Here is a 19,630-nt window from a genome sequence, read left to right as displayed (position 1 = left end):
CTTTGCGAACCCTCTCACTATGGCTAGGTGCGCATTTGAGGTAGACGTCTGATTTCTATGCCGTGTTGCCTGAGATGCTCTTGGCAGATGTCCTCTGGAGGGTCCTAGCCTACTTTCGGGTAGCCTTGGTGTTGTGGCGTCACCCTGTTCTATCCACTATGTGCTGGTCTCAGGGAGGGGAGAGATTCAGATTGGCTGGGTACTCCCCGGGTGGGCACTTCCCAGGTCTCCTGAATGGAAGGACCCGGCCTGTGTTCCAGCGGATCCCCTTCCCTCTGGGTACTTGTGGGGCCCTGCATTACTCCATGGGATGGCGGGGCAGCTGAAGTGAGCTCCAGAAGCCTCAGTGTCATCTGACATTGCCAATCCTGCAGGCCCACCATTGTCTGAACCATGCGGTTGAAGCCCTCAGTCATTGACCTCAGAAACTGAACCATGCTTCAGAGCACTCCACCCTGGAGCTGATCTTGAGCCCCATCCTCTCCACTGCAGATGCTACCCTTACAATGTTGGCCTGGGTGCCACACATTGCCGGAACCATCTCCTCTAACAGAAGGCTTTGGAACTCCTCCATTCAATGTTGAAGTCGCAGGAATGTTGCTGACACTCATTCCAGGTATTCCTGGTGTAGCCATTTAAAATGGCCAACTCTTGATTTAAAATGGCGAACGGCAAAGGCTGATGGGAAAGTCAGCCAACAGGACAAAAACGAGCAGCTGCAGGTTGGCTGTGTATTTACCTCTGGAAAGGCCAGACAAGGTCGATAGCAGCAACCATCAGCATAACAAAACACCAACCATCTGCATACTAATGAGCAATCCCCGGGAACAATGAGCAACATTTAGACACACAAAGCAAAACCAGACTCTTCGACGCCAGCAGAAGCCTACACAAAAGGAGGTGAACGACCACCTCAAGACCGCCCATCGATCAGGGAACCGCTCCAGCACTGGAGAAAATCGAACCAAGTGATTGGGACAAAGTCCAAAAAGTCCAATCACTTGGGACCAGGTACTGAGGGGTGACATCAAGGTAGAGTGCAGAGAGGCAGCAGTTAACCTGGCAGAACGGAGTAGTTCGTTCATCGTCTTGCAGCATTGCACCCCCATTCTCTTGTGTAGGCTGCTGGCATTGACCAGTGCTGCGACTGTCTCCCAGTCGGGGTTTTTTATCTTGCTGGAGGAGCTCCTGTCACCCCGAGGATATATTGTTGTCTCTCCCTCCTCCACAGCATCCAGCATACGGGTGAGGGCTTTCTCCGTGAATCAAGGAGCAGGCTTCTTTACTACCGTCCTGACTTGAATGAAAGCAAGTGCTGTGGAGCCATTTGAATGCTGCGTCCCCTTGATTAAAGGCTCGATGACCCCTGAGGCATTCTTCACGCCGCTGGTGCGATGTTGTTCATGTGGGGAATATTTTATTCACAAAGTGCTGAAGAAATGCAGCCTGGGTAGCTCTGATGGGGCCAGTGAGAATCGCACCAGTTTTCGCTCCAAGATTGACATTCTGTCATTTTGGGGAGGGGAATTTCACCCCTCATGTTTGCATTGAAAGTACTCCCTCCATGCTATTTTTTCTTTATTTTTGCTGTTAAGTTTTCATTCAGTAGAACAATAACGGCCAATTAGAATTAATTAGACGTAATAAGTAACCAAAGTTCTATAATTTCCTAATTTTTAAATTTATCGTTTAACTTAAGTGGTTTAAGCTTTAATTAGTTGATGGGTATACCAATAACACAATTGTTTAAATATCTACTTGACAATTTTGAAAAATTATTTTCACTGCTTTCTAACATAGCTTGGAATATAATTTTGGAAGTGGATCTCCAAACAGTTGGACAGTCTGTAGGGAAACAATCTTTGGGGAGTGTCATAATAATCAATATATCTTTTTCAAATAATACAATTTCTGAGAAATAATGAATCCTATGTTGAAAATCCTTAAAATCTTCAGTATTTTTTTCAAAATTAATCCATCATAGCTTATGGATTTAATGTTTTCCGACTATATTCTTCACTTGTGCTGCAGTGCCTTTTTGCATAGAACTGAAATTACTTTGCCAGGAAGTTATGGTTCAAATTTATAGTAAGTAAATCCATCTGTCATCAATATTTTAACACTGACATTTACCCAGAAAACTGTTTAGCTGGTGAAAAATAAAATGGTGTTATATTGTTCATGTATTATGTTAACTGCAAGTTAAGATGAATAGAATTGACAGCTGCTCGGTAATTAAATAAGCTGCTTTACTTTTTCAAAGACAAGATGACAAGATTCATGGGCTGGACCCCCCCCGCAAATCGGCATACTCCTGGAGTACGCCGCGCCAAATGTCCACCCGTGTGGTCCCATGGTCCAGGAGGTGGCTGCGGACTCAGTCCGGGGCCGTCACAGGCGTGGGAGGGCTGATCGGTGGGCAGGGTGGGGGCTTCATTCGGGGTGGGGCAATGTGTGCGGGTGGCCCGGCGTTCGCGAGCGGCTGATGCAGGGCACTATTTTGGCAGCCCAGATCCGCGTGCTGAGTCCGCCATGGAGCACAGCGAGGCCACTGGAGACCGCCATCGTGCGCATGCACGGCCTCTGACCCGGAAGTGCCGGGGGGCAGTATCGGCAGCTAGAGCTGCGGGCTCTAAAAGGGCTGCCTGCTAGTCCCCAGGAAAACGGCGAATCTGTAGCCTTTTGATGCCAGTTTTCCTGCTGTAAAAGACCACACTTTTCCCGGCGGTGTGGGGACTTAATCCCCAAAACAGAATCCAGCCTCATGTCTCTCGAGCAATATTGCATTTTTTAAATTACACAATTGTTTTTCACTTATGATGAAGTATCCTCTTCCATTGCAGGAGCATTGCAAGAAAGGCAGGGAGCTTTTGAAGAAACTGGAAAGCTGGCGTGACTTCAAGTCACCTGCATTGCATGCGTTTGAACGAAAGCTCCAGACATACAAAAAGCAGCTTGATGAATTTGTAAGGAACCTGGATGAATGCAGACTGAAGATTGACAAGACTTTACAGTTGTATGAATTCTTTGACCGGGTGAGTGAATGGATACCAAACAGTTTATTTCTTTTAAAATATTTACAGATTATAGGATAGGTTAAGGTGCCGTTGATGGTGGGAATGTTTGCGAGCGCGATGGGTAGGGATGTCTTGCCGCAAACAATGGCAGAGTGCCTTCCAAAGGTAATTAGGGGGGACCAGACATAGAGTGAAGATAGTTGTCCTCTATTTGAGGAGGTTGTTGAATGTGGTACTTACTCCAGCAAATGGGAGGGAGACGGAGGTGGTGGTGGCGGAGAAGGCGTTCGATCGGGTGGAGTGGAGTTATTTGATGGCGGTATTGGGGAACTTTGGGATCAGGGCAAAGTTTGTGGCGTGGGTGCAGCTCTATACAAGGAGCTGATGGTGATACCCCTCACTATTGCATCCTCAAACATTCCCACCATCAACTGCGCACAAATAGCATGAACTCAGTATTTTGCATTGCACTAGGGTACGAGACAGAGATGCCCCATGTCCACCCTTCTATTTGCATTGGCTATACAGCCCTTGGCTATTGCACTCAGAAGCTTGGAGTTGTGGAAAGGGATAGTTTTTTTTTTTGGGGGGGGGGGGTAACATAGGGTATTCTATTATGCAGATGATTTGTTGCTGTATATTTCGGAGCTGAGTTCTTCGGTGGGGAGTATAATGGTGTTGCTCCAGAGATTCGGGACGTTTTCAGGGTACAAATTGAATTTCTGGAAAAGTGAGAATTTTGTGATGATCTCTCCAGGGGTGGGGATGCGAAGGATGCAATTTTGCCTGGGTGAAGGCTGATTTGTTGAGGTGGGACAATCTCCCTCTGTCATTGGCGGGCCGGGTACAGGCAGTAAAGATGAATATTTTGCCACAATTCCTGTTCTTGTTTCAATGCCTATCGGTCTTTTTGACCAAGGTGTTTTTTAGGGGGTGGATAGGCTGAACTCCTCATTTGTTTGGGTGGGGAAGGTGGCTAGGATTAGAAAGGTGATACTGCGGAGGGGGCAGCAGGCGGTTGGGGGCGGGGTTAGGCCTCCCAAATTTGATATATTATTATTGGGCGGCAAATGCAGAGAAGGTTCGGATTTGGAGCAGGGATGGGGGGCGTGGGGAGGGATGGACGCGAACTCTTGCAAGGGGTCGGGGTTGCAGGCACTGGCCACGGTGCCACTCCAGATCCGCCAGGGAAGTACACGGTGAGTTCGGTGGTGGTTGCCACGTTCAAGATCTGGAGGATGTTTAGGCAACATTTTAGGATAGGAGCTGGGTCGGGAGGGATCAGGGGGAATCATGGGTTCGAGCCATGGAGAATGGATGCATGATTTTAGGGATGGGAAGAGAGGGCGGTTAAGGAAATTAAGGATCTGCTTCTAGGAGGGCGATTTGCGAGTTTGGGGGAGTTGGGCAAGACATGTGGGCTGGTGTGAGGTGAAAGTTTCTGGTATATGAAGGTGCGGGACTTTGCAAGGAAGGTCTTTCCAACCTTCCCGATATCACCTGCCTTCTCATTGCTGGAGGCGGTGCTGTCAGCGGGGGGTTTGAAGAGGGGTGTTGTCTCCGCGATTTCCGGAAGGATCTTGGAGGAGGATGTGGTGTCCATGGAGGGGGTCAAGATGAAGTGGAAGGAAGACTTGGAGGTGGTGCTGGAGGGGAGGGTCTGTGGCACGATGTGCTCCGGAGGTTTTTCATGTATGGAACGATCTGTCTGGACTGTACGCTGAACAATACTGTTCAAGGTACCTCAGTACACGTATCAAATCAAATCATCAAGCTCATCGAGTAATGATTGAAATAAGTAATGTTGCAAAGCTGTGTCACAAATTTAGTTGATGATCTTGACAAGAACCGTCATTGCATGAGAAAAGTCAATGGCCTTGCTCGCCAACACTGGTGGGTAACAGTAGTAATTGACAAGTTCAATTCAGGATCATTTCTGCAAAGAGAAACAAATCCTGCATTGACACCCAGCATTGATGGTGCACCATTGTTGTGATTGAAACCAGTTTCTTGATCGGAATGTTTTTCTCAGTCGCACAATTTTTGAATTTGTTGTAGACATCCTCGCCTCTTTTCCTGTCTGAGTGGAAAAGGAGTGAGAAAGTCCCTCTTTGTTGTTGAGCCTTTAAATGCCATGCAAACTGAAATAATCAACTAGGCCGCATCCGGCATATCTACTGATTCATCAAACTGCAGTAAGAAACATTCATAGCCTGAAAATTCTTGGTGTATTTGCTGAGACATGTCTTCGGACAACAATTCCACCCTTTTGGCTACTGTTAAAGCACAAAGCGACATGCTCTTAATGGCTGTCATAATTTCATCTGTTTTCAAAGTCTTTGAACAAAGTTTAAGCATAGCCACCTTGATAACTTCGCCATCGGTGAATGGTTTCTTGTGTTTTGCCAGCAGATGGCTAATGTGAAAAGCGTCTCTTTGCTAGCCTTGCCTTTAGCCACAGGTTTTGAAGAAGAGTGACTGTTGAGCTTTCAAAATTCCCTTTAATTCCCCAGTTTACTTCTTCTGAATCATGCTGATTTTTAAATTTTATTTTAAAAATGAACTTAAAGTACCCAATTCATTTTTTTCCAATTAAGGGGCAATTTAGTGTGGCCAATCCATCTTCCCTGCACATCTTTTTTGGATTGTGGAGGTGAGACCCACAGATACACGGGGAGAATGTGCAAACTCCACACTGACAGTGGCCTGGGACTGGGATCGAACCCGGATTTTCGGCACCGTGAATCATGCCGTTTAAGGGGAAATTTTCATGAAATTTTGCCTTTCCAAATTACCTCTTACTCAAGACTAATCTCTTTTGATGAATGAGGCAAATGATCTTGCCGTTGACATTCGTAAAATGAAATTTGTTTTCCCATTCCTGATGGAACTGGTAGGTGTTTGCTACCATTTTGCTACCTAGCTCCTCACTGATCATTTTATCTTCAAACAGATTATTCCAAATTTTGACGCCTGCAAGATCTCATTTCCTGAGTCTGGTTGATTTTTGGCATTGTTCGGCAGGCAATGAGCTGATTCGCTCATCATTACGAGAATCCTGATTATCGTGCAATTTACCGCATTTCGGCAGGCAGTGAGCTGATTGCTCGCCATTATGAGAATCCAGAGTCTTGTGCAATTTGCTGTGGTTCGGCAGGCAGTGAGCTGATTGCTCACCATTATGAGAAATCCTGAGTCACGAGAAGTTTTGAGCTGATTTGTTTGTCATTATGAGAATCCTAAGTCTTGTGCTATTTGGCGCGATTCAGTAGACAATGACAATTGGCTATTTGAGACCCTGGGAGCAACCTGCCGATTGCGATAAGACTATTTGGAGACCACAGACCTAGGGTATCTTGTCTGATTATTTTTCACCTTTTCCATGCTCACAGTCCAAGAATGAATATATAAAAATGTCTTGCTGCTGCTTATATTGCCAAGTCCTTGGAGGAACCATAAATCAACAAAACCAAATTTACTGAATGATCAACAATATAGAAAATCCCAACAAGGTTCCACATATTGTAACTTTTAACTTTACACTGTGTCCTGCCAATACCAATCTGCGAATGTGCAGAAATCCAAAGACATCACTGCTGGAGCTTTCAGCCTGGAACTCGAGACAGAAGGGAAAGGGAAGGATTTGGAGACAGGAAACCAAAATATCCTTGCCGGATATATTACTGCAATAATATTGGTGAATGTTTCTTAACTGTCTCATTCGCCCAGTGGTTTGCAGGTTGCTCCACATTACTTGCTATAAATATGGTTGCCATTAACCCAGGCCTGTAATCAGCATGCAACTGTGTATTCATAGCATTGGCAGCAGGTGCAGCCTTTACTTTAACACAAATCAGAACTAACGCAAATTAAACATGAGGTAACCGGCAAATTAAAGTATATTGCTTCATCTGATACTCAGCAATCTATTGAAATAAGATCATTTTTTTAATTTGTTATGGGCGAGGCGTTTTCAGAACCCCAAAATGTATCATGGAGTTCAACCAACCTCTCCATTGAATGTATTTGTTACTTTTCCGAGCACACAGCTTTTTCCCTAGTTGTGGGATTACAATTATGGACATGTGGGTTTTTAAACACAAAACACTGTTTATTCCATGAACTCAATATAACATCTTAAATAAACATTGGATCTCTTAACACCCCTTACTTCAAAGATTACAGGCCTGGGTTAATGGCAACCATATTTATAGCAGGTAATATGGAGCAACCTGCAAACCACTGGGCGAATGAGACAGTCAAGAAACATTCACCAATATTATTGCAGTAATATATCCGGCAAGGATATTTTGGTTTCCTGTCTCCAAATCCTTCCCTTTCCCTTCTGTCTCGAGTTCCAGGCTGAAAGCTCCAGCAGTGATGTCTTGGATTTCTGCACATTCGCAGATTGGTATTGGCAGGACACAGTGTAAAGTAAAAGTTACAATATGTGGAATCTTGTTGGGATTTTCTATATTGGTGATCATTCAGTAAATTTGGTTTTGTTGGTTTATGGTCCCTCCAAGGACTTGGCAATCCTTCAAACTTCCAAGAGACTTTAACACCTTTAAACAAAATCACATCAGGTTAAAGGCTTCACTATTATAAGTTTAAATCACCCAAATGATCCAGAGATAGTCTTTCATGGCAGAGATCCAGCTCACTGCAAACACAGACACTCCCAAGCTCTTTTCAAACTGCAAAACTAAACTGCAAAATGGCTGCCCTGAGCTCAGCTCCACCCACTCTCTGACATCACTGTTTTCTTAAAGGTACATTGCTTAAACATCCGTGTCTTAAAGGTACTCTCACATGACAAATTGCAAAATGTAGTTTCTTGGTTTATCTCCATTTGTTTTTAGCATTAAACTTGTGAACGTTTTAGATAAAGACAATGTGTGTGATAGGTGCCTAGGCAGTTACAAACTCTGAAAATCCATGTTACTCGTCATAATTTTACATAAAGAATGACATAAAATTATTTTAAATCCTTCCTGAGGTAAATTCACTGATTAGTCGGTTCCGTGTGAGATTTCCCATCATAAATGATTTCTACTGAATTTATTTCTTGTTGAGGCAACCCTTGTTAAAAGTATGAACTTAAAGTAGATATTTTCCCATCATTTGCATGCTATAAGAATACCACATAGTCTAGCAAACATCGCCTTAGCAACTACCCCTGATGCTGATAAGAATAGAATAACATCCATATCATAACTGTCTGTATCATTGTAGCCTGAACATCTATATTAAATGATGGCTTTAATAGCATCTCTACAATAATTATTGCAATAATACTGTATGCATGTAAAATCCACCTTCTGTTGCATTTTTCTGGCATTATTTCTGCCTTATGGAAATGAATCAAGTATTTAGATGATTTTTTATTCAGTAGTTGAACTTGCCTTACTTCAGCCACACTAACTTTTGGGACTAATTCTATTCCGTGGATTCTTGGTGAATGTCTTCTGTTTTAATTATTTTATCATATATACTGTAAACCTCTATGACTCTAAATTCTCATAACAGGCAACAAAATAATACTTTATTACCATATAATTTTGCAAAGTAATGTTTTGCTCAATCAAAGTAGGTAGGAGAGACTATTCTACAATTTAAAAACGATTTAACATTAGAATTAAAGAAATACATTTTGAGTTGTAGTTAGTAATAATAACTCAGTCTGTAGAGATCAAATAATGACCAACAGCTTGAAACTCCGCATTCTAGCACACTCGATCACTACTGCTACACTACTTCACTACTGAAGTACTCAATTTAATTCAATACAACATTCTAAATTACTCTTCTGTATCTACGGTATAACGCTTTTTTTTTTAAAAAGGTGTTACTTTTATTTTAAATGAGGCTTCTATCAAAATGCTAGGTTAACAAGATATTGTCAATAATAGATTTTGGAAAGCATCTTGAGTTGGAACACTAAAATGCAAGTTGTCCTTTTTTATTCCCACAAGGAGAGACGTTAAACAGAGCTTTGCTGTTTGTGTGGGTTGGTGGGTGGAGTATTTGGAGCAAGGAGAAGTGGATTTTGACCACAGTTTTCCTGACTGGACAATAATTTATTGTAAACTAATTGTTTGCGGCCTAAATAGGAGAAGCTTTTTCTTGGTCAAATATTTTGAACATATTTTTGCATATTTTGCAAAATTACGAGCCATTTTTCTGAATATATTTTTGAGCAGGAATACTTTTTCATCTGTTATGATTGCAGTGCAGCTTAGACAATTGAATAACATTTGTCTATATTTGAGAACATAAAATTGTACCTAGGAAAATAAAAACCTGTTGCTAAATTCGCAGTAAGGTGCCGTGAGATAATTAAATTGAGCATGTGACCAGTTGCTAAGATCTCTTTTCAAAATGTGCCAAGGAACCTAATTGAATAACATAATGCTTAAGTCATTTCTTTTTTTTCTTTACATAACTCAGTTTCAAACAGGAATGTTAGATTATATATTTTGACCTTTATGAAAGCTGAAATAATTCATTGTCGAGGGTTATTATCAAAATAATTCAGAATGACTTACTTTAGTTTAAAGGGGAAAAGATTTGCCAGTTCTGAACCAGCGTTGTATTACGTCACGTGTGCCTGTGACCACGAATCTAGCAAAAGAATGGAAATTGCAGTGTTTTCCTTGCTTGATAAATATTAAATTACTTTGGTCTTAAATACAATTGAATTAGACATGTTGGAATAGAAATTGTTATGCCCATTCAGGGCATAAATGTGACCATCTCTTCACAGTGGTCTAAAATTGAGTTGACTATATTCGTTAAACCATTGGCAAACTGAGTATTTTGACGCTTTAGAAGTTGGTTCTTTTCCATAAGACTTGATATTGAGTGCAGCTGAAGCATTCAGGGAAACAGTTCTTTGTTGGCTGTAACATTTCTGTGTAGAAAGAATTTGGCCAGACTTGAACCAGTTGCCAGTTCGTATGGACTGAAAATAAAACTATCCACATGTCAGCACTAAATTGCCAATGTTGCTCAGGGAGCTTACTAAGATGGCTGGAGTGAGCAATAGGAAAACTAGTGCTCTTGTGAGGATAGGATAAAGGCACACTGTTGGAGAGTAAAGTGAGCTTTGTTCTTCAAGTCGCTGTACTAAAGCTGAGTTGGCAGACCAGATGCTTCTACTAAGTGCCCAGAGTGGAAAATTGTATCAATTACTGCCAGTGCACCTCAATGAGGAGAGAACAATCCACTTTGCATTTAATGTAGTGCATCATTATGATCGCAGCATGTGCATCAACTTTAACTCAAAGGAATTACTTAGATCATAAATTATTTTTTTCTACCCACTGTTTTAACTATCCATTCTAATACTCTGTTCGAGCTATAAACTTATGGTCTGTGTTTTAGGTAGTCTCTCACCTTTGGAAACTCTTGGACTATGAACTTGCTTCTCCTTCCCTCTCAACAAGCTTCAGTTCAGAACTAGCATGGTGTATGCTTTCTTCGCATTAGTCCTAACCACATGTTGCATTTATCTACATTAAAAAAACAGATGGGGGTGCATTTCCTGTTGCATCAGGATCAGATTGTATTATTTTCCACAAGGATTCTGACAGACCTTCATACCATCCGTGAACATGTGCCCAATAGCCCCAAGATTTTCACAGATATTGTGAAGAGCAACAACCCAAACACTGATCCCTGTAGGATTGCATTTGGAACCAGTCTCCATGTGGAGCTGTTACCAATAATGTTGACTACTTAACGAGCTAATTCCTGATCCAACACCGTATGTACCCTCCAGTTCCACAGGATTCTAACTATTGTAGTATTATATCATGAGACATCTTGTCAAAGAGCAATTCGGAGTGTCACCCCCCACCGCCCAAACCACCTCCCGAGGGGAAGGAGAACCTGCATTATCTGGTTAGTGTCTGGTTTGGGCGGTACAGTAGCACAGTGGGTAGCACTTTTGCTTCACAGCGCCAGCGTCCCGGCTTGGGTCACTGACTGTGCGGAGTCTGCACATTTTCCCCGTGTCTGCGTGGGTTTCCTCTGGGTTCTCTGACTTCCCCCCGCAAGCCCCGAAAGATGTGCTTGTTAGGTGAATTGGACATTCTGATTCTCCCTCCGTGTACCCGAACAGGTGCCGGAGTGTGGCAACCAGGGGATTTTCACAGTGACTTCATTGCAGTGTTAATGTAAGCCTACTTGTGACAATAATAAAGATTATTATTACTGACCTTAGTCAGAAGGGAAGCCCAATAGTCAGAATATGTTTTTGATGTGAATTGTCATCAGCGACTGATCTGAAGCTGGTTAAGTAATTGTTAGACTCGGGCTTCCCAAACTGTGGGCCTGAGATTTTAGGATTGCAAATTCTGAGGCAGCAAAGGCTACCGTGGAACTGGGACTGATTTCTAACAGCTGTGAGACCAGTTTAAATGCTTATGCTTTTTTTCGATTCTTTGGGTGTAGCATAATGGACTGCTCTCTAACGCACAATTGTAGCTGCAAAAATAGCCAGTGAAAAAATAGGTGTGCGGGTTTATTTCTGTAGAAAGCCTGGGCCTTTACATTAACTCCTTCAACTCTCAGCTTTTGTTCTCCCAACTCCCCAGCCACATTCAAGACCTATAGTGCCCTTCAGTAACTGGAGCTCCCATCCCCCTCCACAACTGAAGCTTCCCAGCTAGCAACTGAAGATCCCCCCACTTATGCCAATTGAAGATCAGTCCCCCCAGCAGCTGAGAATTCACCCCCCCCCCCCCCCCTTTGTACCCCTTCAAATTTTCACTCTCAGGCTACATGTAGACCGAGGCATTCAAATAGAATCATACTGGGATAAAGTACTGGGACAGTGTTCAGTTCTGTCTGCATTTCTTCAGAAAATGAACAAGTCCCTGCGAGACCTGAACAATATCAGGTTTGGACTGATAAGTAGCAAGTAACATTTGCACCCACAGGTGCAGGCAATGATTTTTCCCAGTAAGAGAATGTAACCACCTCCCCATGACATTTGATAACATTTGTTGAATCCCTCACCATCAAATCCTTGAAGGTTACCATTGACCAGAAACTTAACTTGGACCAGTTGCATAAATTCTGTGGCTACAAGCGCAGGTCAGGCTGACATTCTGGGTGTGTGATTCACCCCTGACTCCCCAAAGTCCTTTGCACTATCTACAAAGCACAGGTCAGAAGTGAGATAGAATACTTTCCATTTGAATTCAGGGTATAGATAGATACATGGGACTGAGATATTATAGATATTACTGAAACATGAGGGAGGGGCAGGTCTGGCAGCTCAATGTTCCAGATGCTACAGGAAAGATAGAACAGGAGGTAAGAGAGATGGGGAAGTTGCGCTTTTGATTAGGGACAACATCATGGCAGTACAGAGCGAGGATATATCCGAGGGATCACCCACTGAGTCTGTGAGTAGAACTGAAAAATAAGAAGGGAGACATCACTTTGATAGGATCGTACTACAAGCCCCCAAATAGTCAGCGGGAAATTGAGGAGTGAATATTAAAGGAGATTATAGATATCTGCAAGAAAATAGGGCGGTAGACATTGATTGCGACAGCCATAGCATTAGGGACTTAGGAAATTTTTTTGAGTGTATTCAGGAGGAATTTCTCATTCAATATGTGGATGGCCTGACTAGAGAGGGGGCAAAACCTGACCTCCTTGGGAAATAAGGAAGGGCAGCTGATAGAAGTGTTAGTGAGGGATCACTTTGGGACCAGTGATCATAATTCCATTAGTTTTAAGATAGCTATGGAGATTGATAGGTCTGGCCCAAAAATTAAAATTCTAAATTGAAGCAAGGCCAATTTTGATGGTATTAGACAGGAACTTTCAAAAGTTGATTGGGGGAGTCTGTTGGCAGGCAAAGGAACGGCTGGTAAGTGGGAGGCTTTCAAAAGTGTGTTAACCAGGGTTCAGGGTAAGCACATGCCTGTCAGAGTGAAGGGCAAGGCTGTTGGAAGTAGGGAACCCGAGATGACTCGGGATGTTGAGGCCCTGGTCAAAAAGGAGGAGGCATATGACATGCATTGGCAGCTGGGATCATGTGGATCCCTCGAAGAGTAAGGGTAGAGTTAAGAGAGAAATCAGGAGGGCAAAAAGGGGACATGAGATTGCTTTGGCAGATAAGGCAAAGGAGAATCCAAAGAACTTCTTCAAATACATAAAGGGCAAAAAGACTAACTCGGGAGAGAGTAGGGCCTCTTGAGGATCTACAAGGCCATCTATGCAGATCCACAAGAGATGGGTGGGATCCTAAATGAATATTTCTCATCGGTATTTATTGTTGAGAAAGGCATGGATATTAGGGAACTTGGGGAAATAGATAGTGATGTCTTGTGGAGTGTGCATATTACAGAGAAGGAGGAGCTGGAAGTCTTAAAGCGCATAAAGGTAAATAAATCCACGGGATGATGAGATGTATCCCAGGACGTTGTGGGAGATGAGGAAGGAAATTGCAGGACCCCGAACAGGTATGTGAATCGTCAACAGCCACAGTGCCTGAAAATTGGAGGGTAGCAAATGTTGTGTCTTTGTTCAAGAAGGGCCGCAGGGAAAAGCCTGGGAACTACGGACCGGTGAGCCTTATGTCTGTGGTGGGTAAGTTGTCAGAAGGTATTCAGAAAGACAGGATCTACAGGCTTTTAGAGAGGCAAGGACTGATTAGGGACAGTCAGCATGGTGTTGTGAGTGGAAAATCATGTTCATGAATTTGATAGAGTTTTTGGAAGGGGTAACCAAGAAGGTAGATGAGGGCAGTGCAGTCAACGTTGTCTACATGGCCTTTGGGAAGGTACCGCTTGGTAGGTTGTTGCATAAAGTTAAATCTCACAGGATCCAGGGTGAGGTAGCCAATTGGATACAAAATTGGTTTGATGACAGAAGACAAAGTAGAGTGTTGTTTTTCAAACTGGAGGCCTATGACCAGCGGTGTGCCTCAGGGATGAGTGCTGGTTCCACTGTTATTTGTTACTTATATTAATGATTTGGATAATTTAGGAGGGATGATTAGTAAGTTTGCGGATGACACCAAGTTTGTTAGCATAGTGGACAGTGAAGAAGGTTATCTAGGATTGCAACGAGGTCTTGATCAATTGGGTCAGTGGGCCGATGAATGGCAGATGGAGTTTAATTTAGATAAATGTGAGGTGATGCATTTTGGTAGATCGAATCGGGGTAGGACATACTCAGTTAATAGAAAGGTGTTGGGGAGAGTTATAGAACAAAGAGATCTAGGAATACAGGTTCATAGCTCCTTGAAAGTGGAGTCACAGGTGGACAGGGTGGTGAAGAAGGCATTTGGCATGCTTGGCTTCATTGGTCATATCATTGAATACAGAAGTTGGGATGTCTAGTTGGAAGTTGCACAAGACATTAGTAAGGCCACGCTTGGAATACTGTGTACAGTTCTGGTCACCCTATTATAGAAAGGATATTATTAAACTAGAAAGAGTGCAGAAAAGATTTACTAGGATGCTACCGGGACTTGATGGTTTGAGTTATAAGGAGAGGCTGGATAGACTGGGACTTTTTTCTCTGGAGTGTAGGAGGCTTAAGGGTGATCTTATAGTGGTCTATAAAATAATGAGGGGCATAGATGAGGTAGATAGTCAACATCTTTTCCCAAAAGTAGGGGAGTCTAAAACTAGCAGACATAGGTTTACAGTGAGAGGGGAGAGATACAAAAGGGCCCAGAGTGGTAATTTTTTCACAGAGGGTGGTGAGCATCTGGAACGGGCTGCCAGAGGCAGTAGTAGAGAAGGGTACATTATTGTCTTTTGAAAAGCATTTAGACAGATGGGTAAACGGGGATATGGGCCAAATGCAGGCAATTAGGACTAGCTTAGTGGTATAAACTGGGCAGCATGAACAAGTTGGGCCGAAGGGCCTGATTCCATGCTGTAAACATCTATGACTGTATTGCCTGGAAGGATGCAGTTTCAACAATACTCAAGAAGCCCAAAACAATCCAGGACAAAGCAACCTACTAGATTGGTTGCAAACCTGTGATTTCTACCACCTGGAAGGGATAAGGGCGGTAGACACAAGGCAACACCATTTCTTGGAAATTTTGCTCCAAGTCAGACACCATCTTGCTCGCTCAGAAACGTAGAATTCTCTTAACAGCTTCTGCAGGTGTGCCTACACTACATGAACTGCCGCAATTCAAAGAAGAAGCCCACCCCCACCTTCTTGAAGACAGTTCGGGATTGGTTATAAATGCTGGTATTGCCAGCAGTGCCCACAAATGAATAATTTCTTTTAAGAAAGCGACTAAATGACTTTCTTTAACTTGATGGTCTGAAATTTCGGGTTGTGTTTGCACGTGAAATACTAAAGTAATTTCACATTCAAGCTCACACATGCTGGGGAGGCATATGTTTTGGAACCTCCTGAAAATCTTGGATTTCCATATTTCATAAAATTTCCGGTCTTACTCAAAATACGCTCAGAAAAAAGGGTGCAATGCAGAGGACAATAGGGCACTAAGCCTTGGTGAACTTTAATTGTGGCTTTCTGCAGTTTATTATTGTATTTGGTGCAATAGTGTATATTGTACACAATTGAATGTCAAAGGCTTTGCATCCAGATTTTCTCACAGAATGATATGTGCAGATGAAGAGAAAACTATGCACATTTAGACCTGCACTTTTGATTCCTGAGCCACATAACATATGGGCTAACTATTGCTACTGTTAGGTTACAGTTGGCTGGCCATTTAATGTGCTGGCTGCTGCATGGTCCATTTTGAGGGTTTGGTCTCAATAACAGGGTTGACAGGTTACCGGTGGAAAATGAACACTCCTAAGCAACTTTTCAACTGGACTGGGCTGCTGCAACAATCCGCAGCCTCTTTTGACGCAGGGCAAAGGTAGGTCAGGTTGGAGACTATCTTAACAGCAGGACTGGTTGCTTTGTATTTCTGCTCTTCCTGACCCCTCTCAGCATGCTTCACTCAGTTGAATCCTATGTACTTTATAGGACACAGTTTATTTTTTTTAAAAAGCCTTCATTTATATTGCGCCTTTCACAACCACAAGACGTTTCAAAGTACATTAAAGCTATTGATGTACTTCTCAGTGTCGGCGCTCTTGTAATATAGGAAATACAGCAGCCGGTATGCACACAGCAAACTACCTAGCAAACAGTAAAGCGATGACCAGATAATCAGCTTTTGTCAAGTTGATGAATGGGTAAATGTTGACCAGGACACGAGGGATAACTCCCCTGCTTATCTTTGAAATAGTCCCATGGGATCTACCTGAGCAAGTAGATCAACCTTCAGTTTAGCATCTCAGCTGAAAGATGGCACCTTTTACAGTGCAGCACTCCCTCACTATAGCACTGAAGTGTCAATGTCGATTTTTGTGCTCAAACCATGGAGCGGGACTTGAACCTGGAATCTTGTAATTCAGAGGGGAGAGTGCTACCAGCTGAACCATGGCTGACACTGTTGCTCGTTTTAGCCTTAGTTTAATTGCTCTTGTTCTATCACTTTTGCTCTTGAGTCGCCAGGTATCTTTCTGATACCGCCACGTGGCTCAAGTCCGAGTAATGATCAATGATCCAACACACCGCTTAGTAAGAGTTAAATCAACGCACATTTATTATATACAGTAATCAATACTTATACATTAATTCTCCTTCTAAGCTACTTCCTACAACTAACAGGCCAATACTTAACTTTGGAAATGGCCCACCAGGTCAGGGAAACAAATGGCCTTTCGTATGGGTTCTGAGCCTGTGGGATTCAAAGCTGGTACAGGCCGATAGCCAGGAGCGCCTATCTTGTAGCGAGCGTTGGAGTAAGACTTACGATTCTAGCGGCTGTTGTAGAAGGTCAGCAGAAGGGTCTTGAAGGGTGCGGAGAGGAGAAGAAGGGTCGATTTGAACTTGGACTCTATTCTTATAGTCCCCAGGGGCTTCCATCCTTTCAGTGTAGAAGCTGTACCTGGTTCCAAGTGATTGGACTTCGTCCCAATCACTTGGTTCGAGATTCTCCAATGCTGGAGTGATTCCTTGATTGATGGGCGGTTTTGGGGTGGTCGTTCACCTCTTTGTGTAGGCTCCTGCTGGCGCCGAAAAGTCTGGGTTGGCTTTGTGTGTCTAATTTGTTGCACATTGTTCCCGGAGATTGCTAATTTATATTCAGATGGCTGGTGTGTTGTTATGTTGATGGCTGCAGGTATCGATTCTGTCTGGCCTCCCCAGAGGCGAATACACAGTTTTACCTGCAGCTGCCTTTTTGAGTCCTGTTGGCTAATTTTCCCATCAGCCTCTTCCGTTTGCCATTTATAATCGGGGTTTGGCCATTCTAATTGGGAGTTAGCCATTTTAACTGGCTACAACACTCAACCATCTAACTCAAGCAGGTACAACGGCTATATTGTCAGGGGGGGCCTTTGTTTTTATTGTCTTAAATACAAATATATTTTCTGCATCATCATTCAATCAAGAATTAGGTTATTTTATTAAACTTTGTAACAGAAAATGTGTTAAGTACTGTTCCAGCTTACCTTCTTGCCATATGGTTTATTTTATAAACCAATAAGGAAATAAGCACAAGTGTTCATGACAGTCATTCACTGAAGAAACTCATCTGATCCTCCCCTAAGTTACTAATTGTTTCTCTCACCCAGTTGTACAAGTACTCCATGAAAACCTTATTTCTATTCTTGCACCGTTATTCTTCAATATGTTCTCTTTTCCATACGTATCATGGTCTTGCCCTCTTCAGGTTAGACATAGAACATACAGTGCAGAAGTAGGCCATTCAGCCCATCGAGTCTGCACCAACCCACTTAACCCCTCCCTTCCGCCCTATCCCCCTAACTCAATAACTCCTAACCTTTTTGGACACTAAGGGCAATTTAGTGTGGCCAGCCCACCTAACCTGCATGTCTTTGGACTGTGGGAGGAAACCGGAGCACCTGGAGGAAACCCACGCAGACACGGGGAGAACGTGCAGACTCCACACAGACAGCGATCCAGCCGGGAATCGAACCTGGGACCCTGGAACTGTGAAGCCACGCTAACCACTATGCTACCGTGCTGCCCCTGATTGCAATTATGTCAAGAATCCTGCTTAAGCCACTGCTACTGCCATCCCAGCCATGCCATTGAGAGCACATATTCAAATTGCAGAACGTGGGCCACAGAAATGAAAATTGAAGCTTACAACTGACTCAAATAGATTTCAAGACTCAAATTCATCTGTAACTGACTTAAAATCCATTGTTCCACACACCCGTGCACGCACAGAAAAAGAAATTCAGCTTTATTTCTGTTGCATTAGACAAAACTGGAGTGTCTAATATTGGTCAGGAAGCACTGCCAACAGTAGAAAATTAGCCTGAACCAAGAAAAGTTTGAAAAAGGAAACATGGAGGATAATTTAATATCACAACTTGATCAGTCCATGGCTTAAATGGCAATATGGTGCCCAGAGTACCTATGATTTTCTTCAAGTGGTGCCAGTAGTGTGCTAAATGTTCACTATTTTCACAAGCCCCAACAGAAAGTTCTGGCATTGAGATTGCTCACATTGTCCCAGGGTAGCACCAGGGGAGAAAGAGCAGCCCTACTTAATTATGTATGTTATCTAAGAATGTATGCACCAAGGCTCTGTATTTGCTGTCTAGGCCAAGGGTCGTGCTATCTCTACATGCCTCTGTTAAATTTGTGTCACGCTGAACAAGTAACTGACAAGTAAGCTGAGCCTTTGACTATTGATTAACTAATCAATACAGCTACAGTTCCATGAATGCAAAAGCTGGGTTAGCAGGTGGCACTCAGTGATTGAAATGCATGGATCAATTACATCTTTGGATGGTGTTCTTCTAAATCTGCTTCTTTTTATATATCCATATTCAGCAGTCACCGTGATAAGTGATAGGCTCAGGTTATACTTAATGAAGGTATTCATCTTAAATTGTGTGTTTTTAATATCCTAGCATACGTTTTAGTATTTAAGGACGAGTTTGGAGAAAGGTTTCGACAAAAATGTATGCTAGGATATTAAAAACACACAAGAAATGTTATCGTTCTAACAGTAATGGGGCTCTCTGCACATTTTATACTGCAACTTTGTAAAGTAGCAACAAAGCTCTAAATGAACTATTATGATCACTGCTTGCTACTCAAACCTTAGCCAACCAACCAGATTATGACCAAAATCTTATAATGATTAAGAATTGTATGTTGATCTTTCAGGCTTTTCACTTTTGTTTTTTTTTAAAATGAATTATGTGCAGAAACTGACTGCACTGAGTTTCCCAATTGAAATTCCAGTGCCGTGTTTATATTTCATGCTACACAGTTCACTAATTTTGTAATGTGGGGATCGAAAGCGCTTCCTCCCCCTCCTCAATCCCTTTTCAGCCAGTTACTGAGGAAGCCCATCTGGTATTTAGCCTAGCATTTGCCTGTGAATACTCCAGCATTCAAAGGGATTTAAGCTAGCACATTTGCAGGGCGCCACTGGCTGTGTCTCTGAGTTCAAGATGATAGCACACAACACAGCAGAAGCAGTCTCACAGAAACCAGATCAACAACCAGTTTGTAGACCTGTGCAGGTAGGAACGCATTTATATTTTCCTGGA

General features: G+C 42.8%; 1 protein-coding gene across 5 annotated transcripts in view; it reads left to right on the top strand.

Annotated features, from left to right (window-relative positions):
- The window catches only part of plekhg4 (pleckstrin homology domain containing, family G (with RhoGef domain) member 4), a 371,163-nt gene that overhangs the window by 250,273 nt on the left and 101,260 nt on the right, over positions 1-19,630 (top strand). For all 5 annotated transcript variants that reach the window (XM_072518380.1, XM_072518379.1, XM_072518378.1 and 2 more), the window contains one exon: positions 2,844-3,035. In XM_072518380.1, coding sequence (XP_072374481.1) covers positions 2,844-3,035 — 192 coding nt within the window. The remainder of the gene's footprint in view (positions 1-2,843; positions 3,036-19,630) is intronic.

This window comes from Scyliorhinus torazame, chromosome 10 (genome assembly GCF_047496885.1).
Source record: "Scyliorhinus torazame isolate Kashiwa2021f chromosome 10, sScyTor2.1, whole genome shotgun sequence".
Taxonomy (NCBI): domain Eukaryota; kingdom Metazoa; phylum Chordata; class Chondrichthyes; order Carcharhiniformes; family Scyliorhinidae; genus Scyliorhinus; species Scyliorhinus torazame.
This window is presented reverse-complemented; position numbering and strand designations above follow the sequence as displayed.